At 34.7% G+C, this 25,601-nt stretch overlaps 2 protein-coding genes across 5 annotated transcripts; one reads left to right on the forward strand and one right to left on the reverse strand.

Annotated features, from left to right (window-relative positions):
• Positions 1 to 414: 414 nt before the first annotated feature.
• LOC113690337 (probable plastidic glucose transporter 1) lies at positions 415 to 8,724 on the reverse strand. 4 transcript variants are annotated; one of them, XR_011814203.1, is made up of 13 exons: positions 8,535 to 8,724; positions 8,324 to 8,447; positions 7,902 to 8,102; positions 5,034 to 5,133; positions 4,362 to 4,474; positions 3,522 to 3,615; positions 3,283 to 3,439; positions 2,619 to 2,765; positions 2,422 to 2,495; positions 1,980 to 2,068; positions 1,458 to 1,572; positions 788 to 1,149; positions 415 to 635 (listed from the first exon to the last, which is right to left on the reverse strand). XR_011814203.1 is itself a non-coding variant. In XM_072048634.1 (12 exons), the coding sequence occupies exons 2-12, from the start codon at positions 8,353 to 8,355 to the stop codon at positions 952 to 954; spliced, it is 1,320 nt and encodes a 439-aa protein (XP_071904735.1). In that variant the 5' UTR covers positions 8,356 to 8,447; positions 8,535 to 8,724; the 3' UTR covers positions 531 to 951. The 4 variants fall into 4 exon arrangements, 2 of the variants coding, with proteins under 2 accessions (XP_071904735.1, XP_071904736.1); XR_011814202.1 differs by having other exon boundaries at positions 759 to 1,149; XM_072048634.1 differs by having other exon boundaries at positions 531 to 1,149.
• A 2,776-nt stretch (positions 8,725 to 11,500) lies between these two features.
• On the forward strand, positions 11,501 to 14,968 carry LOC113690336 (BTB/POZ domain-containing protein At5g17580-like). The gene is made up of 3 exons (XM_027208187.2): positions 11,501 to 12,910; positions 12,988 to 13,057; positions 13,211 to 14,968. Exons 1-3 carry the CDS (start codon positions 12,876 to 12,878, stop codon positions 14,831 to 14,833), a joined length of 1,728 nt encoding a protein of 575 aa, XP_027063988.2. The 5' UTR covers positions 11,501 to 12,875; the 3' UTR covers positions 14,834 to 14,968.
• The last annotated feature ends 10,633 nt before the right edge of the window (positions 14,969 to 25,601 follow it).

Here is a 25,601-nt window from a genome sequence, read left to right on the forward strand (position 1 = left end):
CTACTTTAGTCTATGAATTTTAGTAGAACTAACTGGACCTCGAAACTTTAGAAATTTGTCGATTAAATCACTAAGTCCCTAATAGTTCATGTTGTGTGTAATCAATTGAATGTTCTTTGACCAATCTGTTAATAGTAATTAATAAAGGAGGTACTGATCCCTTAAGAGGTTGTTTTGGTCTGTGAGTTTATTAGATAGCAACTCATATATGATTAGTCATACTTTATGCACATCGGTTTTCCTTGTTTTACCGTGCGCATGTTATTAGATGATGATTAATGTCGATTACACTTCCAAGTAGATGTCGGTATCACAAGAGCAAGTAACCTTTCAGCTAGTTCTGACCGAAGCAAGATTCATTGGTATCTTAGTATGCTCGGGAAGAATTCAAGAATGAAGAACAACTTGCTATGATTTTCATGAATGATGTTACTGGTGACAACTACCATTGAGAATAGTAATGTGATCATTTGGTGTTTCACAGCCGAACTTTACAATTGTTACACTACTATTACTTGGAGCTGTCTCAATTCGCTTTAAAGCTAATTTTTAAACCTTTAATGTACTAAAATTGCAACTAGTTTACAGCAACAATTGCAATTGTTTTCAGCCCCTCTGTACAACCTCTAGAATATCTGAAACAAACAATAGCATTTCTTGGAGTTACTTTTTGTCATTAAACCATCCAGCTCCCTCTTTTTGCACAAGTATCCAATAAAGATTAACAGTAAAATAAATTAAAGCATTGAGAAGAATACCTATTAAGCACCTATAAAATTCAGAACACCTTTTTTGCCTGTCTACTGAGACAACTTCACCAAATTAGAAGTTGTAGGAGGATCAAGCAGCCAAAACCACGAACTTGTGAATCAATTTTAGAGACCATGGAGGAGAATGGAGCCCTTTTACATGGAACAGATGTTCCCCTTTTCCGCACTGGATTAGACAGTATCACTTATTCCCGCCAAGGAAATTGGGATTTAATGACATCTCGATTTCTTCAAGAGATCGGCCTTTAGTTTCAACTGTAAAGTAATAACCAAATGTTGCTGCCATCAAGGAAAATCCACCGAAGCCTGCATAAACTGAAGCCACACCAAATTTTTCCGCCAGTTCCAGAAAAAATTGTCCCACCAAGAAGTTGCATACCTGATCATCACGCAAAGCAGAACAACTTGGAGTATAAGATTACGAATGAAATGCAATCTTAACAAGGACCGGCCAGATTGCAAAAGATGGAGAATCAAGTAGCACATAAGCACAGAGATTTCTTCTTTTTCCTACAAGAGCTTATTAGCCAATTTACCCTCCAAACAAGGGAAGAAGGAAGAAGAGACACTGGATGAACGCATCACAACACTATCCCTAAACTCAACTGATTAGTCACTAATCTGGTTTTAGAAATAGACGATGACTGCTCATTTATATCTGTAGAAAAAGGAGATTGCAGTGCAAACCCAGTGAACGGCAAGACTGAAGCTCATGATCTTTCCTCGTGTCCTGGTGCTGCTAAGCTCTGGTATAATAAGACCAGTTACTGGCCCGGCTCCAGAGGCAAAAAAGAATATGTACCTATTAACGGAGCACAAAGTGGGAGATCTGGTAAAATTCTCTCAGATGCAAGTCATATAGGCGAGAAGAAACCAAGGAGATAGTCATATACACAGCAGAGAGAGCATAAGCAAAATCGCCATTATAATGTCATAAAATGAGCAAATAATAGGCTTTAACATACATTACTAGATAAAACATTAAATGAAAAAAGGTGTCTCCAGAAAACAAATAAAGCAATCTGATTACAAGCTGCCAACCTAAGTTATGCAGGGATGAAAATGTCATTTTGCAATCCAAATTATTTAAATCTGCAGCACACTAACAAATAAATAGCAGTCAGAAAAATTAAAAATGAGCTGGGACAAAGGATTATATGGCTCTTTAGCATGTGTATAATATGTACATTTTAAAGTGTGGAAGCATACATGGTAGTTCCTAGAACAGATAAGGTGTTGCCAATGTCCTTCTCTACTGGCAAGCTGATGGCAGACACTACAAGCAACATCGACGCAGTCTGTAGAAGGATCAATGAACAGAGAAGTTAAAACCATATCCTAAGCTGCAATGAAAAATGAAAGGGTTTAAAGATAATTCCACGCATGCTACCATAAAGAACAAAAATGGCATACAACTATATTGGTCTTTCAATGGATCCTGTTCTGCATGCCCCGAGAGATGATGTCTAACAGTCTCCTCTACATTGAACCGATAAAAGAAAAAAGAATGAAGAAATCCATAATGTTTAGCTCACTGATACTTCTTTTTCATGCAAACCTGACCAACATTTTTTTCAATGGCAGCTAGGTTCTTTGGTATAAAAAGGACATGTTTCCTTGTGATTTGCAACAAGAATTAGTTATCACTCACCATTCCCAAGTAGCTTCCTATCAGAAGGCTTTTCCTTCCCTGCTTTTCCATCAAGTATGTAGCGTTGAGTGCCCCTGGAGATTACCACACATCATGAGAGAATGGAGAGAATGGAGAATGTTAATAACCAACACATTAGCTCCAATAATTGATAAAGCATGTCCGTGTAAATATACTTGTCACATCAAATACTTAACCTGCAAGGTCAGTAAATCCAACACATAAGCTTGCTAGAGCACTGTTTGTGATTCCAACGTCAGCAAAAGTCAATGATGAAAAGAAGAGAACTCCATTTACGCCAGCAAATTGTTGAAGCAGAAAAAGGGCACCACCAATGAATGCAACTGCCAGTGTAAGGACCCCAAAAAAAAAAAAAAATACTGTCATTGCTGAAACATTAAAACTGAAGTTGTAAGCGGATCGTGCATGAAGTGCTAAGTTAGAACTTTACATAATTAAAGATAGCAATGACATGGTACTAATGACCTAACACTTTACAGACCCTATTGATATTCAAATACAGGATTAGAAAACAGAAGTTGATAAATAATACATGATACATCTCGTAATCATGAAAGAACAGATCAGGAAAGGCATTTCAAAATTTTCTGATTGCATTAGGACCAATGGGCAAATTAACTAATTGCATTCACTTGCATACTCTAATAAACATTTTCACTATTTAACGGTTGAAGCAGTACATAACGACTATCAAACACTTTTCTACTGTCAAAAAGTTCTGGCTGCTCTCAAGAAACAGAAAGAGTAGATTGCATCAATCTACATAAGCCAATATCTGCTCCTTAAAGTTTCAGATCCTAGATATCCAATCAGACAACAAAAAGACCACCTTAATACAACCTCTAGAATGTGGCTCCTCTAAGAGTTCCAACCAACTGGTGTCCAGATCAGCTCCATCACTCCTAATGACAGACTGAATATTTTCAATAGCTCTGTTGACTTCTGATGGCCCCCAGAGTTTCTTGATAACTTCTATTGCCTCATCAGATCTCCCAGCCTAATAATTCGTCAACTGATTTTAGAACCATAAAATAAATAGTAAGTGCATGTATGTGCCAAGGAACAGAATCAAAGAGCACCTTGCATAGCCAGCGAGGACTTTCTACAGCAAATTGCATTCCAATCGCCAGAATAAACCCGGGGATGCTCGCAATATATAGAATTGTCCGCCACCTTGACAAGGGTGGACCCCAAAAAGTAACCAATTAATTCATTAATGACATGCCAAGGATTAGGCTTCACATCTTATGAGGTTTTCATGTCGTATGCAGCTAGTTGGAAACAAATGGATGATGTAGTATTGATAGGATACCCTCTAGTAACGCTTTTTGCACAATGAAATCAGAAAGCTGGTTTTCCAAAATTTCCGACCTCTCCTAAGTTTCCAGTAGAAGGTGATGTAAGGTAACAAACAGGCAACACACAAAAAGATGCAATGAAATGACAGTCATATTGAAAAAAGAAAAGAAAAAAAAAACTGCTTGCAATTTCAAAGGCCAATCTTCATTGGCAAGCCTTGATTCCCGGTTCTTTCGGGTGGGAAGCAGGCCAGACCCTCATCGGCAGTATTTATCACCAGAGAGATAATCTGGTCGTGAATATCAGGAATTTTGTGTCCATTGTATCACTTGTTCAAGAGCATTTACATTCCAAAACTCATTGGCCTCAAGGTGGCTGGTGTAATACAAATTATCGAAGTCAACTAAGACCATTGGTAGCACTAACCTACCATAACCCTACCACCCAAACTCCACCCCAAAATTGGAAAAAAAAAATTGAACAAGGATAGCGACTGCCATAAGTGTAAAGCAATAGAGACATTAAGGTAGAAAATGTACTGACCACCACATAAACACAAGAAAAGGAAAAAGACTGTCACAATTGAACCTCAGCACAAACAAGGTAGCAAATTATCGCACCAATGGGGATCACTTTCTGAGTGAATTCCCAGGAAAAGTGATGCAATAACTCCAAGGCATGTGCCAATTTGACTCAACGTTCCCAGGAAACCCCGGTACTTTGTTGGAGCAACCTACAAAACAAACATTTAGATGCTCCAATGACAGTGTGAAAGCAACTATCTCCATAGTGCTAGCCTGATATTCTGCAATAGCAGTAATGCAACAAACAATCACAGTACTGACTGCAAGTGTCTTAGAATTTAAAGCAACCAAAATAGTTCATGAGAAACAATTCCCTTCCTCCAGCAAATGAGCTTCATATCTGAAAGGATACAAAATAGAAAAATATAATCACTAGTAATGCTGATTCAAGAGCTACTCCACATGAAGCATGATATCACACTCCATTTTTAGTTAATCTGTCAGAAGCCCTTCTTCTTTAAGCACGACCGGTGGGGTTATCTATTAGCATCTCATAAAGCGAGACCCGATTGCGATGATCTATTCTTACCTTTGAAGTTTAGTTATCATGTACTGTTCGTATGTTGATCTTATTGTCTTGTAGGTACAGAGAAACATTTTTAAAGTTTTCAGGTAAAGAACTCAAGTTTTCAGATGCAATTATTCAATAGTAGAGAACCAGGGTTCCCCATAATCACAAGAGTCAACTTGTTTAAACTAAAGGATTACCTCTGAGATGTAAATAGGAACAAGAACCGTGTTCACACCAACACCAAGGCCAACAAGAAATCTGCCCCACAGTATTTCGTCTAATGAGTGGGCTTGTGCACTGTCACAAGTTTGATAATGGATCTAGATAAGAAAGCAGTATGGCTATAGGAAGGATGCATATCTGAGAGAACTCCAGAACAATGCATTTGAAACAGGATTCACAAAAATAAATTTGCCGCAGCCATAATCTAGGAATAAATCCTTATGCATCAAAGCAGAAAGAATGCAAAGCATGCATACACTCTTTTGCCTGTTTACACATAGTTGTAAATAAGTGCATAATAAGAAAGGAATAGAAAACTTGAGCATAATATCACACAAAGCTTATTAAGCTCTAGTACCCTCTTCTTCAAACTTGAAAAATCTTTAGTATCAGAAGTCCATAGTTTCTAGTGTATTTGCCTTCTCATCATCCCAAAAATTATATCTCACTCCACTTTTTAGTTAACCCAACTGCAGCCCATTTCTAAATGATTGATCCAAAAACATCAAAATCAATTAGGTTGAAGGGGAAATTATGGTCAACAGTTTGATGATTAACACAGTCATATTTCCTGTATTTCTCATTTCTATATAGTGTATGTGCAAAATGTTGTGCTCTGTCTTTAGCTTGAGCTTCTAGTGGCTAATTTCTGGAGTCAAGTTATTCCCAACACAAATAACTTTCAGCCTTCATGTGCTGAAAATATTAGTCATATCTCTTTGCCTCCATGTGGTGGAAAAGTATTTTATAACTGTTTGGTCAAAAGAATGCACCAAACCAGGTACACCATTCTTTAGAGTTCACTCTGTCCAGTTTCCAACGGTCGCCTTTTTGAGAACATCAGATTCTCTAACTTCACAAAACACTGCATGAAAGCACGACATAAACAAAGTGAAAAATGGAAAATAGAGGTTGTAATTAGGAACCGGATAGCTGGCTCTAAGCCCAGATAAGTCAACAGGTCAAGATTGGATGGCTTATCGTCAACTCCACAGAAGAGCTTTCAGTACAGAACAAGGAAAAAGCATGCAGAAATATAAGTTCAAACACAACCAAAACTAATAATCCTTCTGTCGTATTTAATACTGTTATAATTTCTTTTTGGGATGTCCAATTAAAAAGACATCTTAGTAAGAATGGATAGTTTGTTGGGGAAAGCAAAGAAAGAAAGAGGGAGAGAGAGTGGATAGTTTGTGAAGGCAACTTTCCAACTTCATATACTCAAGTTACACAATATACATTAGAAGACCAAGCTAAATTCTTGCAAGATGTGATTAAAAAAATTGTTGGAAAAGCTAGGTCCTTAAACCTAGTGTCATGGGGTTTGGGCGACAAGACAAATGGGATGCAGGGAGTAGGAAGGGCAGAACAAACACATTAAATCTATAGTTCACTCTACCTCCTAAAGAACTCTAACTTGAACTCAAACTCAGGGTAGCATGTATAATCATAAGTGATCACAAAAACTTACTTTGTGTTAAGATTACTAAAATATTGTCAGAATTCAGGAGAGGCACCTTGCATGGAAGGAAAGATTTGATTAATTTAGCTAGACCTATCCGGGCCATAAAACTATAGAAATTCAAGGCTCATAGATATATGATATGATACTCTTACAATTAACTACGAACCTCAAAATTGATACAGAATAACCTCCTGATTTGGTTAAGACTCAAATTATACTTCTTTATTTCCACTAGAAGTACTGGCAAGAAAATTCAACACATCAGCTTTTAACTTGTAGATCATCCAAAGATAGCAACAAAAAGAAATTAGTGTAGCCAAAATTTACAAAAATGTGGGCCAAAATTTATCATCAAGGTTCTTAGCTCCGATAGATGTTTACAAAAGGCAATAAGCTAAAGAATTAGTTTGAATCTGCTAACAACATGTAATGGAGACAATTGAAAACCTGAAATGATAGAGTGGAACAACAATTTAATTAGGTAGAATTTGACCACTAAGCATTGGGAGGAGAAACTTGTACGTGCATGGTACAATGCTTTCAACAGTCAGGAAGAAAACCAAAAAAATCTTTAAGCGAAAGAAAATTGTAAAGCTCAAAGGTAGTCTAAGGACTAGGGGGCATTGATAATGATTGTTCACCCTTATACACTTAGAACACATGCAACTAAAAAGATATCACACTAGCTGATTTCAATATATTTTATGTAATGGCCACAAATTTCAATCAATTTGTTTGAGTATTAAGCACCTGCAGAAATGCATCACTGTGACAGTAGGTTCTTGGAAAAGGCAGGATAAGCTTAAAGGTATAGTGCAACAAAAGTTTACTTCTTCAAAGTTATCTTATGCATCAAGGTATAGAGAGGTGTGAGGTATGATTATCATATAAAACCCGAGAAAGTCTGTATACTTTTATAGAACGATGCATGTTTATGACTTCAAAAACACACAGATGAAATATGACATATATGCAAGGAGCGATCATTGATTTCGTGCATACTTCTTTCCCATTTGTTTTTACCAGTTGTTACAACTTTTTTGAAGGGTTGTAATCATCTTCTCGAGGTGACAATCTTATTTTTCCAGTAAAGACATGCAAAATACCAACTTAGATACATTCTGGAGAGCATTTAAAGGTGGTCAATCTTGAAAACAATTGAAGCACACCAAAATGCCATTCTTTGGATATTCCAACAAGAAGGCAGTATGGCTTGGTGGACAAATTGAATACAAAAAACAAGAAAACCAAACAAAATCACAGACATAATTTTAAGCAAGAAAACAAATTCGATTATAATAAAGGATTAAATTGGAAATACCCCAGTATATTGCCAGGGTAAAATAAACAGCAACACCAATAGAGACCATGTAATTACCTGATGATTGCACCAAGAACAAGAGGTATTGTGTCAACTTGAAAGGCTCGCCTACAACCAAGTTTATCCACAAGAAAACCAGAGCTAATGCTTCCAACAAATGCACCACCAATAAATGTACTAACAACAAGTCCTTCGAGAAAGGAATTTCCTTCAAAACCAAGTTCTTTGGCAACAGAGACAATAGGACCATTCATCACTCTGCACTAGACAACCAAGAAAGTTAATAGGAAACATAGAATCTAACATAATCAGTGCCTCAAACAACAATTGTGCAAAAAGGTCAATTGAGTGTGAGATTGACCATTACTCAGACAACAACAAACATGGATATACGTTTATTTTTGAGTAAAACAAGTTTAGATATAACTGTGATTTTTTACCAACTTTAGCACATGAAATTGAGAGATAGAGAAAATTACCCAATGTGATATCCAAAGAGGAAATTGAACATAGAAGCAAACAATGCATAAGGAAAAGCAGGCAACCACCCTAAATCAGTTGCTTCATCAGAACCATTTTCTTGAAGTGATTTTTTTCCATTCCCTGTTCAACTCCAGAAACAAATTAATGAAAAAGATTCAACCTTTCACAAATACACAAAAACCCACAAGTATTTGCACAGATACTCACATATCTGATCACTTAAGCCAGAAAGCAGCTTCTGCTCTTCCTGCTGCTCTTGCTGTTCTTGCTGCTGTTTTCTGGTGGCTGAAACTTGAAGTCGCTTCTTGTAGTCTGAGCAAGAAAGGGAATGGAAACATGGGTTTTTCCTCTTTTTAGAGATGGATAAATTATAGTTGTGAATGACAAGTGCTGGGGTGGATTCTTATTTAGTCGAGTCTAGCTCGATAAGTTCAATGTTTGACTCGGTTCGGCTCGTTTGCACCCCTATGTATAAATTATAAATGAATATTATATAAATGTATAAATTATAATTTATAGTTTATAATTTTTATATTTTTATACATTTATGCATTTATAATAAATTTATAAATAAATATATAAATGTATTATAAATGTATAAATGTATATTATTATAAATGTGTATAAATTATAAATGAATATTATATAAATGTATAAATGTATAAATTATAAATTATAAATTTTATATTTTTATATTTATATACATTTATGCATTTATAATACATTTATAAATATTTATAAATAAATATATTTATTTATAATACATATAAATATATATATAATAAATATATTATATATAATACATAATATAAATATATTTATAAATGTATAAATGTGTATAAATTATAAATGAATATTATATAAATGTATAAATTAATATATTATAAATATATGTTAATATTATGTATAAATGTATTAATATATTAAATATAAATGTATAAATATATTATAAATGTATTATATTATATATAATACATTATATAAAAGTATATTATAAATATACATAAATATATATATTATGTATAAATGTACATTTATATAAATGTATAATATATATAATATATATTATGTATATATCAAATATATATAATATATAATATTTATATAAATGTATAATTACATATTATTATATATCATTTATATAATTTATAATATATAATATTTATATAAATATATTATAAATATATAAAAATATATTTTATCCAATATATATTTATTTATAAAATAAAATATTTATAATATGTATAAATAAATATATTTAAATTAATATTATATATATATATATCATATACATAATTGAAATATACAAATTGAAATAAACATATTAAATATTTATTTGGAGTTGTTTTTGATATATTGTTTGGATATGGTGTTTTTGGAGTTGTTTTTGAAATACACATTTACTGTAGCATTTGGAATGTGAAAAACAGTTTTTCAAAAACAGTCCCAAAAACAAGCTATCCAAACAGACCCATGGGTTTTTCCTCTTTTTAGAGTGGCTGTTGAAAGAAGAGGGAAATTTTGGTGTTGATGTAGAGCAGAAGTTGTGGTAGTTTCTAACATTGAAATACAAAGGGTAGTGAAACAGAGAGAGTTTGGGTGCGTTTGGATCAAGAAGGAACCATATAAAATTATAAACTACCAAAATTACCATGCTATATTCGCCACAAAAAAAAATAAAACAAAATAAAATAAAATAAATCATGGAAGTCAATTTCATTTTTTGTTTTCTTTTCTTGGAAAAAAAATAAGAATCTTTGTGGTCACATTTTCAAGTTTGTGTCCAACCACATTAATATTTTGTTGGTGATAATTGGTGGATATATCAATTTTGCAAGAAAATTAGTTTGTTAATTATATTTCGGAAAATAACTTAATTTTTTTTTTAAATCTAGCTAACGTTCTAGTATGGCTTGTAGAACTTTTCTTGCTTCATTTCTTATTTTCTTCTTGGTTTTATCCATCTAAATCTTTCAGAGATTTGAAAATAACAGAAAGGGATAATTTCAGAAACCTCCCCTGAGGTTTATAACAGTTTCACTGCCCTCCCTTGAAGTTTTCAAAATATCATTAACCTCCCTTAAAACTAATGTTCTTGTAACAAATTAGTCTAATTCAAAAAATCAACAATAAAAAAATGATTTCAAGAGTAAGAAGAATATTTCATACCAAAAATACCCCTTAACTTATTACTAATTGGTTATCAAAAGGAAGTATTAGTTAAAAATAGATAATAAAGACTAAACCCTAGCATGAATGTAATAGAATTTAGTAATAATAACCATTTTCATAGTACTATATAAAATAACAAAATCAAAGTATTGGAGAGGAAAACTTATTAATTTGGAATCAAGATTTATGCAAAAATTTTCTAAACTCTTATAACTAGTTTGGGAGCTGCGATTTGATGAAAAAAAATGTGATAAAAAAGACACTCTTTCTAGTATTTGGGAGTTTTTAAAGAACAGCAAAGGATGAAAAGCGTCTAATTTGGACGAATGAGCTCCCATTGTTATGACTACCAAAGTTTTCCGCCCAAATGCAGGCGGAAAGCATTACAAAAGCCAAGAATGCCTAATAAAATTTTTCTAAATGCCAATTTTGTCCTCAAGGGTATACTAAACAAATTTTTATTGACATATATACCCAAAATCATGCCTTTTCCTACTTTAATTCTCAAACAATATTAAAAACTCTTCTCTTCTTTTCTTTCATAACTTAACATTTCCCATGTTTTTTTTTCTAAGCTAAACATTCAAACTAGCTATTAGTATCAAAATTTGAAAGATTTTGAAAAGGAATTGAACAAAACAAGTATGGCCTTTATAAGAAAAAAATCACTATAGATGGCAAATGATAAAAAATATGAGTAACTCTTATATATACTAACAGTGTATACACTATCACGGTTCGATGAATGATATTTGCGCAAAATTTGGGTTTCAAATTTAGATTCAGATTATGTGTCGTGCATCCAATGGTAAAAATGCATATACTGTTAGTGTATAGAAAATGAATAGAAATTTCCATCATTTGTAATTTAAAAAAAATACAACTCTCAAGTAACGTTTGGATTAATAAAAGGGTATGATTTTAATGGAAAAGCAAATAAATCAAAGTAGAAAAAAAATTTTCTAACCATTTTGTTTGGATTACTTATACAAAGAAAATAAAAGAAAGACCAAATATTTTGGAAAAGAAGGGAAAGAATAGATTATGTGCAGTTACATTTTATCCATAACTTAATAAAATCTAATTGTAAACATATTTAATACTTTACCCTCTTTTGTGTATTTTCATATTCATCTTGTTTTTCTTATGAAAAAATTATGAAATAATAATATTTAATCAGAATTTTAATCTTTGTTTAGGAGAAAGAAATTATAAGAACTACTAAAATATAGAAAAAGAATTTTAAAATGCTAGCAATTATCGTTATAAAATTTAGTATTCAAGATTTTCAATTTTTTTATATTCAAAATCATGGTTAATTTAGTACAAGTAACTAAATTGTTTCTCTCCATATAAATACGTAATATTTCCTAAGTTGTAAGGATAGTATAGTCATGTCACCATTTATGAGATAAGCATTGGGTTCCAAATGACTAATAGGGGAGGTAAGTGGTATTTTCAAAACTTCAAGAGAGGGCAATGCAATTATCAGAAACCTCAAGGAGATTTCTGAAATTATCCCTAACAGAAATCCTGATTTTTGGGTTGAACGTTGGAAGAGTCAAACAGTAGGATAAACATTCACATGTTATATGTTCATCTACACTTATATGTCTAGTAACAATGAAGAGAATTCTCAGCTTTCACAAAATATGCAAAACTTTTGTGTTGCTGCTGGATCTAGTACTAAGGTGAAAAAGCCCTTCAAGAAGGTACTACCATTATTTTCCACACCTTTATTACTTCACTATTTTCCAAAATTTTCCTCTAGTTTACCAATTTGTCTTTTTAAAACGTGGTTTTGGGGAAGTTTTACAGTGCATTTTGATGTCTATTATGACACGCATGTTTTATTGGTTATATTTTTTGCTGGTGCAATTATTGGAATTGAATCACAAGTTGCAATGGTCTTTTAGTGTGAGTGATGATCATACTTGGCTTTAATTTGACTGAGTTACACATTAGGCTGCCTATAGCCATTGAAAACTGTTCTTTACATCATCTACAGGATCTTTGTTGTTCAAAATAAGCACTAAATTTCATGATTATGTAGCTAAAAAGTTTATACCGTATTCAATGTAACACTGATACCAGAAGTTATTTAAGTTTCAATTGAGCATCTGTTGATTGAAGTATGGGCTGGAAAACTTAAGTTATGGTTACTGCATTACATATCACCTCAGATGCACTGTTGTTGCTTCACAAATATCTGTATATTATTGCAAATGAACCAAGTTAAGAACATACTAATTTGTTGTATTACTGGAGAATAATTTGATCTCAGGGTTTCAAGATTTTTGTCTAGCTTACAGATTTGAATAATCATCATCTCCTTGTTCTGGAACCAATTTGTTGTATCACTGGAAGCTATATATAATGGCCACCGGGCAGTTTATAGATTCTGCAACCAGGTAATAAGTTAAGGACCATACCCTTCTTTGTTAATCTAGGAATCAATTCTGTAAACCATTTTTTCTTCTTTGATCAGGAAGTCAAAATCTAAAGCATCATCAGAAGTGCAACTTTGTGTTGATGGTGTACCTTTTACACTAGACAGGGTAAGAACATCCTCTAGATGCAGCCATTTCGCTTCCCATTTTTTTCATCCTCTAATTGGTTAAGGAAATCTTGTCTTTTAAAGGCCCTGATTTAGATATCCCTTCTGCTTTGTTTAAAGTTTATATAAATCTGATAGTTGTTAACTGTATTAGGAACTTCTGGCTTCTAAATCATCAAAGCTAGCTGTGTTGCTCAAAGATCATCCAAGTGAGGATCTCACAAATGTTCTTAGAGATGCCCCTGCTGACCCAGAAACATTTGAGCTAGTTGCAAGATTCTGCCATGGTTACGAAATCAACCTGTCAACCGAAAATGTCACGCATGTTGCTTGCCTAGCCCACTACCTTGGAATGACTGAGAGCCACTGCACCAATAATTTGTTCAGCAAGGCTCTGGACTTCTTTGAACACCAAGTTGTTTCTAGTTGGAACAAATCCATTAGAGCCCTCAAGGCCGCAGAGGATATTCTTCAACAAGCAGCGGATCTTGGCCTGGTTGGTGCCTGTGTCGAATCAATAATCTTAAAGGCTTTGGAACATCCACATCTTCTTGGAGAATCATTCAAGGACTTGACCTCCAATGATGAAGGAGAGGACAATGAAAATTACTTCAGGCTAAATGTGCGGAGGAAACTCTTTGCTTTGGAATGGAAATCTGAAGATTTGTCAATATTGTCTCTCAGGCTCTATGAGCCCATCATTGGTGCAATGATTGAGCGGGAAATCCCAGCAGAATACATAGCTGCAGCTGTATGTCAGTATGCAAAAAAGTGGGTACTTTTCAGCATGAAAGAAGGGGATGATGGTTCAATTTACAAGAAAAGTATCCAGAGAGAGATAATTGAAGCAGTGGAGAGAATGTTACCAAATGCAAGAGGACTAATACCCTGCGCATTACTATTTGAAATGCTACGGTCTGCAATAGCCTTGGATGCTAGTAACGAGTGTAGAAATGGATTTGAAATCAGGATTGGGAAGCAATTAGACCAGGCGACTGTGAAAGATCTCCTGATACCTTCTCAAGGATATGCCAAGGAAGAACGGTATGACACAGAATGCGTGAGGAGGCTCATGAAGAATTTCTATCGCAATTATACTGGAAAAGATGGACATGAATTGATCACAGTGGCAGAACTTATTGAGAACTTTCTGATTGAAATTGCTAGTGACATAGACTTAAAGATGAGCACATTTATATCACTTGCTGACTTTTCACTTGCAGCATCTAGAGGAATTCTACAAAATTCAGATGGAATGTACAGGGCTATAGATATCTACTTAGACAAGCATAGATATCTGACAGAATCTGAGAGAGAAGAGGTATGCCACCTGTTGGATTGCAGCAAGATGTCTCCAGAAGCTTGCTTACATGCTTCAAGGAATGAAAGATTGCCTGTGAGAGTAATGGTGCAAGTGCTATTTGCAGTTCAGTTGCAAATGCGAGAGACTATGCCAAAGGAAATCAAGGGATCAGAGGAGGGGAGATTATTTTTAAAAGGGGCAGAGGAAGAGGAAGAGGAAGAGGAAGCAGCAACAAGGGGTTGCAACAGCGAAGAAGAAGTGATCAAGGCAGAGATGGAAAAGATGAGCAGCAAAGTGTTGGAACTGGAAAGAGAATGCGATATGATGAGAAGGGAAATCCTGAATGGTAGCTGCAGGAAAGCTAGAAAAGGAAAAGTGAACATGTGGAAAGAAATGAAGAGGAAGTTAGGATGCATAACCAGCATGCATGATTGCAACTGCCATGTCAAGAAGAAGAAGGTCCATCCAAAATAGGAATGCAAATATCAGCTTTCTTTCTTTGTACTCTTTTTCCTTATTCTTTTGTTTTTTTGACTTGAATATGTCTGATAGGATATTTCTGGAGATTGCTTATTAATTGATGGGACGACTATGAATGTTCTGCTCTAACTAGACCTTGATCTTTTGGCAGTTCTAGTTTAAGTGGTTCTCATTTCAAGTTTCATTTTTTCAATTATTTGTTGCTAAGTCAAAAGTTATTTTCTACTTCTTAGATTATGTTGGAAAGTGAAACTATGTAATTTTCCATAGTACGGCACAGCACCTGTGATGATACAGATTTTTGTTGGTTATCATTTCCTGCATCAAATGTGAATGCAGAATTAAGTTCTTTTCTTCTAGTGTTAAGGATGGTTGGTGGCAATAGAAAAACCAAATGAAGCCATGATCTGATTTTCAAGCAAATTGTGCTACCTGTTCTGCAATATTGCACCAAGTTTTTTCCCATTGATATTTTATGTAGCGTTAATCATGCTTTGCCCTCTCAACGCAATACGGAATCACCCTTTATCATTCCAATATTGGATATATCCACTTTGTTCCCCACCTCCTGCCTTTTCTTTCTCTTTTGGATCTAACGTCAACAATCTATTCTACTCTTATGCTAGAGGGGAGAGTGAGTCTAATTAGACTTGTACGAGATTGGAGGTGAGTTTTTAAACCAGACAAGTGTATTACTGCATTTTCTGAATCTTTTGACGAAAGGAAGTATTATACTTCCCGTTAATGCACCAGGGAGGGCAGACCAAAGCCCAATGGTTGCATGTATACACTTTGTCACCTCACTTGGGCAAATTTTTAGAAATAATGAAAAAAAAAAGTCACAAATTTAGGGGGAAATGCACACCATTTCTTCATATAGGGTCACTGCAATTGAGCTATGCAGCACCTTGACATATCATTTCCTTTTTCATTTTTTTCAACACCATTTGCAAACTTTTGCATTCGAATCCCAAAAAGAATTTTTTTTTTTTTTAAATGGTGTCCTAGATGCGGCGACACCGTTGCTTTTATATATAAGGAAGAGTGTGGTAAAAAAGGGGGATGAGAGTAATAGGAGAAGTGGAGCCACATGTTGAGAGAGGCAGCAGAGAGTGCAATGAGCAGAATGTGGTGATTGTATTTTTGGTATTTTTTTGGATGTTTCTGTTTTTTGTCTTTTTTGGATTTTTTTTAGTTTATTTTGAATATCTTTGAATCTTTTTATGGAAAAAATTATTAAAAAAATATCTTCAAACAACACCTTCTGAATTAATCTTTATTTGTTTGTAGGTAATTTAATAGTATAACGAATTCTTAGGGCATAATATGTCGTAAGAGATAAATTTTCTAAACAGAATAAATGATAGACAATTGCAAAAATATATGAAAAGCAAGCACATTTTTTTAGACAATTTCATAGTTTTCTCAAGTTGATGATTTAGGTCATAGCTTACCTTGCATGAGTAAAAACTTTTTCTTTTGCTTTTAGATAAAATAACATATTTTGATACAAGTTGACCCTAAAATAGACACCATTTTGAACTTTTAACCTTTTCTTTTCAAGTAACTTTGTATATTTATAAAATAATATGAGTGTTTTCATCAAAAAATGTGACCGGTGTATAGCATTGGTGAGAATGTTGATATACCAAATTAGACATACTAATAACCAGGGAGGGACTTAAGTCCCTTCTTGGGCTGTAGGTGAGGGTTCAAACCTCACTTGTAGTGAAAAAAAATCTAAAGATTGTGTCATAACACTCCCTTAGTTTAGTTAGATCTGTATACCCATCCTCCTTAGGCCAAATGTATCGTTGCTGACAAAAAAAAATAACAAGATATAAATTCATGCATTAATAGTTAATTATGATAATTTCATTAGTTGATTTAATACTGAAGAGCCAAAGTCTCATGTGTTATTTTTGTTACAATTAATGTTTTTTTCAAGGAAATTCAGAATGTCAATTTAGATTTACTGGTAAAGCTTGAGAAGAACCAAATATTCTATAGTTGAAAGAATCTCATAAATATTTTTCTTTTCTCCTTGTTGCTAAAAGAAAATAATTTTTTTTATGAAAGAAATATGCTATGCGAGCATGTATCTTTTGGAATTAAACTATGAATGTGGGATTAAGAATTGTCCTTTTGCATGTATGCGCAATAATGATGGCGTTGATTTTTTTTTTTTAATTGATATGTGCTGCAGCATCCCTTTTAAAAAAAAAAAAAAAAATCCTTTTTGCATTCCAGACCCAATGCAAAAGTTTTCAAATCATGTCGAAAAAAATGAAAAAGGAAAAGAAATGTTAGGGTCGCCCCACAACTCAATTGCAACGATCTTATATGAAGAAATGGTGTGTATTTTTTCCCAATTCTGTGACTTTTTTTGGCATTATTTCTAGAAATTTGCCCCTCATTTGACCAGTGGGAGTTAAAAACTATGATACCATCAAAAAATTATGATAGAATGACTTTAATATCCATAGTGTTAATCATAGCTGGCCCCAAAAAGCATCAATATAATCACACTTTATAAATTTATGTGGCATATGATTTAAATCATATCAGGTCCCAATTCATACCCAAATTCACACCTTACTTCAACCCACATATATTATGAAAAAACTTGGAGGAGGTTTAAGGACATGCAATTTTAAATATTGAACAACATAGATAAGAATTTTCAATAAAATTCAATTAATAGATAATATTCCATCTTTTGAGTTCATAATTATTGCACACAACATTCTTGAATATGGATTTCTGTTTCGCAAAATGGTAATTAGATAGTATTTTTGTCATATTTAAATTTTTATATATTTTTATTGTTTTTGAATTTAACTTTTATTAAATACACAATCATAAGTACCCATGGACACTATTAGGTAACCAGTCCATGGAGTCCGGGTTTGAATCTAAAAAATACCCTAGGATAGGAGCACCTAAGGCAAGGACAAACTTCCATTTAGTCCGCCAAATTAAGTACATTTGTATTTTCCAATATCTAGGGCAGACAACATTTTCTACAGCAAATTCCACTTTTTAATATCTGAACATGGACTCTATTCCTAATCCAAGTCATACAAAAGGTTGGGCTAAAAATCCCATAGAAATTCTTACGATTTGGATTAATAATTTGTCATTGAGTTCTGGACTCAACCTTTTGCAATATGTTTGCAACTCTAGATTAGAGGTTTGTTTCATTAAAATAAAAGCTGTAATGTGGCAAAAAAAAAAAAATTGCGAGCCGAAAAGGCGGTGATTTGGGAGACCAAAAGCCACATGATCTTTTTTTTTCCCGTTTAAGTAAATAGATGTTGTTTTGAGTTAGGCAAGGACCTTGGACAGAGATATTAGACAGAGTATCCGAAGTACCAAAGTTCTACTCCCTCATAATTCATTTATTTATTTTTCCAATCTATAACACTTCATAGTAACTTTTGTGTAGTCACTCTCGAAATTTTAAAATACTCAAACACAAAAAATAAAAAACATAGAGTCTAAATTAGAGGACATGAATAGTTAATTATAGTCAATTAATCGACCAAATAAGTAAATAATTGCATGCCTATTAGAAAAGAGGAAACTTTTCAGCAGGCCCCTAAACTATTCACTTTTTTTTATTTTGGCCCCTCAACTATAAACTGTAACAGATTATGCCTCTAAACAAAAAAAAAAGCTTAATTTAAGGACTTTTGTTAGATTTCATCATTAGAGACGATGGTATTAGGGGCAAAAACGATCGAATAGATAGAAGAAGTCTCGCGATAAGAATGAAATTTAAAAAAAAAAAAAGGAGAAAAGTGTTGAAGGGCCTCCTTTGCTTCCTCTTTACTTTCCCAGTTCTCTACAATTCTTTGAAAATGGAAACATCTTCTTGGGAAGTCTGTCCGATTACAAAGTAGCAGTTGGCTAACAGAATCAGAAGCTTCGGGTGGGTGTTTCAGATTAGAAGCAAAAATGAACTGGATGATAAGAGAGAGAGGACTACAATTAGATCCATACTTAATTTACGGTAAGTCGATTAGCTCTTATTTTGAGTAATTTGGCATTACATTATTATAAATGCTATGTATTGCAATTATAGGGTTTAAGAAACTGCTGTTGCTTTGTTATTGTTTGATTACGAGGAACAAAAACAAGTTTGTTGTTTACAAAAATGCGTTTTATGGGGTTCTATTAGTTGTCCTTGTTTAGTTCTACTAATGTAGTTGGCAGAATTATTATATTTCATTTGTATATAGTTTAGAAATTTGGGAATTTGGTCATACATCTAATAATTTAATTGAATAGTATATTAAGTCCATTAATAATCTATAATTTAAATGTGCAGAGGAGGATTCAGTTCTATTTTCCATAAGACTACACCATGGCGGTCGTATTTCTGGTTCCAACTACAAGTCATATGTTAATGGTGAAGTTAACTATGTAGACTTATGTGATGGTGAAAGGATGTTTGTGCATGAGATAAATATCACGGTAAAGGAGTTAGGTCATACAGATAGTATGCTTTATTATTACATTGAGTCTAATGGTGACTTGAACCATGGGTTAAGGCTATTGCAAATGGATGTAGACATCAATGAGTTCTGCAAAAGGTTAAAAAAGTTCAAACTAATGGAGGTGTAATGTGATCATGTGTCATTGGAAAAAAATTTTCAAATGCAATATGAGTCACCTACGAAGGAGGTTGCTCAAACTCAAAAAAGCCAGGTAAATTAATAGAAGAACTAGATGGTAAAGGTAGAATGATAAGAGAGCCATGTTTTGACATAGTGGTTAGCACTTAGCAGTGGATCTAAGAAAAAGTCAACAAAAAGGGTAGGTGAGAGTGATTTAGAGAGCGAGACTTGTAGTGAGGAGACTGGTGAGGGTAGTTCAAGTGCCAACTCTTATAGGCAAGGAGTTGGTGAGGGTGGTTTAGGGAGCAAGCCTTGTAGAGAGGGGGATGGTGAGGGTAGTTCAAGTGGCAACTCTTCTAGGCAGGGGACTAGAGAAGGTATAAGGCATTTTGAAATGTTAATGGGAAGTGATATGGGAGGTGATGCTTCCCAAGTGATTAATGACAAAGCAATTGTTGAGAGGACTAGCAAAGAGGATAGAGGGACATTTGCAAATGGAAACAATGACGGTAAAAGAGAGGGCGAGATACTAGAAGTTATGGGTGAAAGCCTTGAGGAAGAGCATTTTAGTGAAGATGATCAATACTGTAGAGATGACCAGAGATGATTGTATGTTCCAAAAAAATAGCAAATTCAAACCCACATGCAAGTGAGTCCATAACTAGAAATGAGACAGTCATTGATGCTGAAGAAAATAAGCCGAATACCCACACTACTGGACTTGAAAAGTAAAGTGGTGGTAGTACAAGCTATGACAAGAGTAGCACCTCACATCAACAAAATATTGCTATGTTTGCCAATAATGGACTTGCTGAGCAGCTGTACAATAGGAATGACAAATTTGACAAGGAAGAAGAAGAGCGCCAACTAAAATTTGTTGATTTTGTCCTTGAGAGGGACATGAAGGACCCAAAATTTTTTGTGGGTTAAAATTACAGGAGATAAAGAATTCAATTTAATTATAAAAAAAACTATTCAATTTTAATGGAAAGCCCGATAAACCTGTTAAGAATGAGAAGAAAAGAGTTAGAGTAAAGTGTGAACCTCCCTATCCCTGGCATGTCTTTGCATCTACAGTTAGGTGTTTAGGGTCAAATTGTGACAGCCCCACCTCCCCCTAAGGCGAACCAAAGGGTTCGGCGGACCGTCTGTCCAGTTTTCGCCAAGACTCGATCGTTCTCTTCAAGTGAAAAGATATAACCTCGAGACTAAGCGAATAACAATTCCCAAACTTGAAACATATACTTACATTCATATCCATCTCAAACAAAAATACAATCCCAATTATAACAAAGTTTTAAGTTCCCAATACATCCAACCTTATCCAAGCACTAGCGCGAGTATAATAAAAAGAAATTCAAAAAAAAACTAGACCAAGTTAGTCTGTACAAGACTCACGCCCTCGCTCGCATCCCCGGTAAGGAAAACAAAACTAACGGAATGAGTTAAATGCCAAGTGAGGTTCCAAACACATAATCAAACAATTAAGTCCAAGACATTTAAGCATTGAATAGCAAATAATCCAGAAAACATTTACACAAAAGTAACGATAGCACATTCATTAAAAGGATACATGCTCACGTGGAGCCATTCGTTTGTTCATTCACCGACCATTTTCCTTATTCCTTTAATCATTAAAAACAAATATATTTGTAAGTGAAAACCCCTCCATTATTCTTGCCATTCATTCCTTCATTTCATTTTCCCCCTACTGGTCACTGGCCAGTCTCCACCAGATTTCGTGGTCATATTCGAGTATACCAAACATTAACCCAGGGTCATCAATCGCCCGACTGAGTCCGCTTCTGGCTCGAGTCAACCGGCAACGAAGGGCAAGGGCCCAATTCAGCCAAAAGGCTTGCATTCATGCACAAGTAGCATTTAATCATTTAATCGTTGAAAATTTCATGTTCATTTAAGTCGAGTGCGATAAAGCACACACTTGCCTAGCAAAATTCATTTTTAGCAAACCTTGGAAACATAACGTACATCAATCACTTATTAAAGCAACAATTCAAATAGTCACAACAATTCACATAGTCATTGGAAACAGAACGTATATAGAACACTCACCTATTTAAGCAAAATAAAGTCCAAAGTTTCCTTCCAGATAACACCCTCAATCACCAAGAAACCCTAAGAATAACCAAGAGAAAATATTACGGTTCAAGCATCCAAAGTTTAGCTAAATCAAAGAAAATTCGAATAACTACTAGTACAAGGAGATAAAAAGGCGGTTTTGGAGTAAAAAGGTAACGGTTGATCCTAAGAACATAAATGACCCCAAACCCTTCACTTCTACCAAAAGCATACCTACAATGATTTACTAACTCCGAACTTAAGGTGAAAAATGAGAGTAAGGACATTTTTAGGAAAACAGGATTTTCCAGTTTTGCGCACCACTATTTAAAAAATCATATCTTAAGATTCTTAAGTCCAAAATTGATAAAATTTATACCGTCGGAAAATAGACTTAAAGGGGTACAATTTCTCAGAAGATACATTTATAAGATTCAGATCACAAGTCAGTCAAATTCGAGCCTCAAATTACTATTTTATCCAGTAAAAGACAGAACAGGTATGCAATTTCAGTCAAATTTGAAAAATCACCATAAATCACACAGACAGAACCAGGGTCTGAAATTTTCACGGTTTATAACCCTATGAATCTAGTTTAAAACGCAATAAACGTAACTCAATTCTGATATTTCTACAACAAGATATAGCAAATTTCCCAAAACTGCTCTAGAGTTCCTGCGGAAAATTTCAGCAGCACTTCCCTTGTTTTTCCTTTACTTTCCATGTTACAACCAACCACCAAATCTCATAACAATCAACCAAATTTCACATATACATCATAGGCTATTAAACCCCCTTAAAATACAACCAATTGCTAGCTCCAAAACTAACCCTAATCATGCTCAAATTAGGAACCCTAAAACTGAAATTGATGCACCCCAAGCTGAAATTTCTTTAGACAAATGAAACTAACACCAAAACACTATTTTTCACATATCAAAACTAGTAAAACATGGCCAACCATTAATCATCACATGAGGCAGAAAATTCTCTAAGAAAATTGAAAATCCACACATCACCACTTCTAACCCAGAAATATTGCATAAAACTACCAAAGTGGCAACCACAAGCCACTAATTTACAACTATTAGAAGCAAAGAGAGATGTTCTTAGCAAATTACCTTAAAATCTCAAATAAAATGGTAGCTTAGTATTTTTTCCTCCAAAATAACTCCACCAAAGCCTTTAAACTTCCTTAGTGAGCACTTGTATGGTGTAGTTTCCAATTTGGTTAGCTAGAGCTCAAGATTCAAGTAAGTTGGGGAGCTAGAAATTGAAGTAGTCTCTCTTGTTTTTCTCCTCAAGAGGGCCGGCCAAGGGAAGCTCAAAATGAAGAAAATGTTGGTCAAATTTTGATTTTATTCAAGAGGTAAGAAAGTCCTTGGTCAAAATCAAAAGTCCAATAAATTTAAGACAAGTGATTAGCCAAGATTAATCCTTATCTTATTGTCTTCCAACACTAATCTTCCTAGCTAATCCCTAATTATCACCTAACACCTTGAAAAATAATAACACTTAGCTCAAAATTCAAACTAGTGATCCAAAATTTCTCGCACTTATCACACTAACGGGTCCCACGTTCATAATGTACTTCAAATTTAACGTGCACTAACTTATACCATGAAAATGATTTAAAAACTGTACTTACTTATAAAATGTATAGAAAATTTAATATTTTAAAGGACAGTATAAAAATGTAGGCAAAGAGATAAAATAATACTTAGAAAATGTGAAAATTTTTGGGTTCTTACACTCTCTCCCCCTTAAGAAATTTCGTCCTCGAAATTTTTACTTTTCGTTGTCTCAGATGACCCCGGAGCTTATTGCTGGTCTATGACATATACCTATGCTGGTACTTTTGTTCGGTTCCCTCCTTCATTAGTTTGTTTTGGTTTGATTCCATCCACTTGTTGAGTACTATTTTCTCGTGGCTGTTTTTTCGGGCAATTACTAAGTTGATGATTGCTACTCCCACAAATCAAACACTTTCGCCCTTTCCTCCAGCAATCATTCTCAGTGTGATTGGCCTTCCCACAATATCCACAAGCCAAGCGAGGAGATACTGTTTGGCCTTCTCGAGAAATCTCCTCTTGTCCTATTTGACTTTCTTTTGTAGATCCTTCATCTAGTGCTCCTAATGTCCATGGTGGATGAGGTAAATGGTTCATTTTTTGCACTTTGGAGGGCGTTATCTTTTTTCTAGGTTCCTCAGGTATGCTACTAGATGCACCTTTTTCCGCGTTTGATAAGTTTTCACTTGTGCTTTCGCATTCTCAATTCTCTGCACTTTCTCGAGAGCTTCCGTAAAAGTATTAACTTGAACCGCCGCTAAAGCTTCCTGGATTTCCAAATTCAAGCCTTGTACGAATTGTCTTACTCTCCTTCGCTCTGTAACCACTAATTCGAAAGCGAACTTGGACAATTTAGTAAATTTAGTCTCATATTCGGCCACACTCTGGGTTCCCTGATGCAATCCAATAAACTCATCCTCTATCCTTTTTTGGACCAAAAGTGGGAGGTACTTCTCGTTAAATTCCCTTATAAAGTTCACCCATGTCCATGTAGTCTGTTCTCTCTCTCACTTTGCCCTAACAACATGTCACCACGCTCGAGCCGATCCTTCGAATTGGAATATGGCAAAGTTCACCTGTCTTTATTCCGTGTAGTTCAAGACTGCGAAGATGCTAATCATTGCCTCTAACCACTGTTCAGCTACATCTGGATCAGGCCCTCTAAGGAATTTAGGAGGAACAAAAATCGCTCCAAATCCTTATCCTCTCCTATCTCGGGATTCTGGGGTTGATTCACTGGCATTTGGCCTTGTTGATCTACCAATCGCGCTAGGATATTTGTCATTTGTTGGATCGCCATCGCTACTTGGTCTCCTGCCTCAACCCTCAGTCCACGATCTTGCTCAGCTGCTGTTTCTTTTTCTTTTCTTGGTTCTTGAGCTTGCCTAGTCCCACGGCCACGACTAACTCCACGTCCGCAACTACGTCTCCCCTCCATACCATTTTCTCTCTTTTCTTTTTTTTTTTTCCAAAAGGTAATTTAGTATGTAAACAAAGTAAATTGACTAAAATGGCAAGATATAACACACCAAATGCGCAAGGAGACATATCAAGTTAGACAAAATCAAGTGCAGCAAGTATTATACATGTGAATATTGAAATGCCACAAGTCAAATACATACAGTAGCAATACAGGGGCAGAACAAGAAGAAAACACGACATGCCATTCCACACTAGGTTAAAATTTTCCCCCGTCCGATCTCTCACTTCTCTTACTATCCGAACTAGACATCCATTAACCCCATGCACTTACTCTCACCAAACATTAGCCCATTTCGGCTCCCCCAAAATGAAGATCGCAAGTCCTTAGTATTGCCCTCAACTCCCACGTACTCGAGTACAAGAATCCGATATAATTCACCACTTGAGCTGGCCAGTCCCAAGAGTAAATTATCTATAATTGAGATTCCTACCTAACGTACATATCTATTGTCCTCAAGTACCATGATAAGGATTTAAAACCTATAACAATTCATGATTCATAACTTATGCTCAGAAGAGCACTTAGTCCTTCATACTTATTCACGGATCAGGACCATAACACCACTTGACCCAATCTCACTCTGCGCAGAGACCACACGAAGTGGCTCTGATACCACTTGTGACAGCTCCACCTCCCCCTAAGACGAACCAAAGGGTTCGGCGGACCGTCTGCCCAACTCTCGCCAGGACTCGATCTTTCTCTTCAAGTGAAAAGATATAACCTCGAAACTAAGTGAAATAACAATTTCCAAACTTAAAACATATACTTATATTAATATCCACCTCAAACAGAAATACAATCCCAATTATAACAAAAGTTTTAAGTTCCCAATACATCCAACTTCATCCAAGCACTAGCGCGAGTACAATAAAAAGAAATTCAAAAAAAATAGACCAAGTTAGTCTGTACAGGACTCAAGCCCTCGCTCGCATCCCCTGTAAGGAAAATAAAACTAACGGAATGAGATAAAAATCCAGTGAGATTCCAAACACATAATCAAACAATTA

Source organism: Coffea arabica, chromosome 5e, assembly GCF_036785885.1.
Source record: "Coffea arabica cultivar ET-39 chromosome 5e, Coffea Arabica ET-39 HiFi, whole genome shotgun sequence".
In the NCBI taxonomy this organism is placed as follows: Eukaryota; Viridiplantae; Streptophyta; class Magnoliopsida; order Gentianales; family Rubiaceae; genus Coffea; species Coffea arabica.

Excerpts from the sequence above, each read along its gene's own strand:
- LOC113690337 (XM_072048634.1), bottom strand. The coding sequence starts at position 8,355 with ATGTTCAATTTCCTCTTTGGATATCACATTGG. Across the intron at positions 3,440-3,521 it reads GTCCTCGCTGGCTATGCAAG|GCTGGGAGATCTGATGAGGC; the intron begins GTGCTCTTTGAT and ends ACGAATTATTAG. Across the intron at positions 1,150-1,457 it reads TCAGTCTTGCCGTTCACTGG|GTATGCAACTTCTTGGTGGG; the intron begins GTTTGCACTGCA and ends CGTGATGATCAG.
- LOC113690336 (XM_027208187.2), top strand. The coding sequence starts at position 12,876 with ATGGCCACCGGGCAGTTTATAGATTCTGCAACCAG. Across the intron at positions 12,911-12,987 it reads TTTATAGATTCTGCAACCAG|GAAGTCAAAATCTAAAGCAT; the intron begins GTAATAAGTTAA and ends TTCTTTGATCAG. Across the intron at positions 13,058-13,210 it reads TACCTTTTACACTAGACAGG|GAACTTCTGGCTTCTAAATC; the intron begins GTAAGAACATCC and ends TAACTGTATTAG.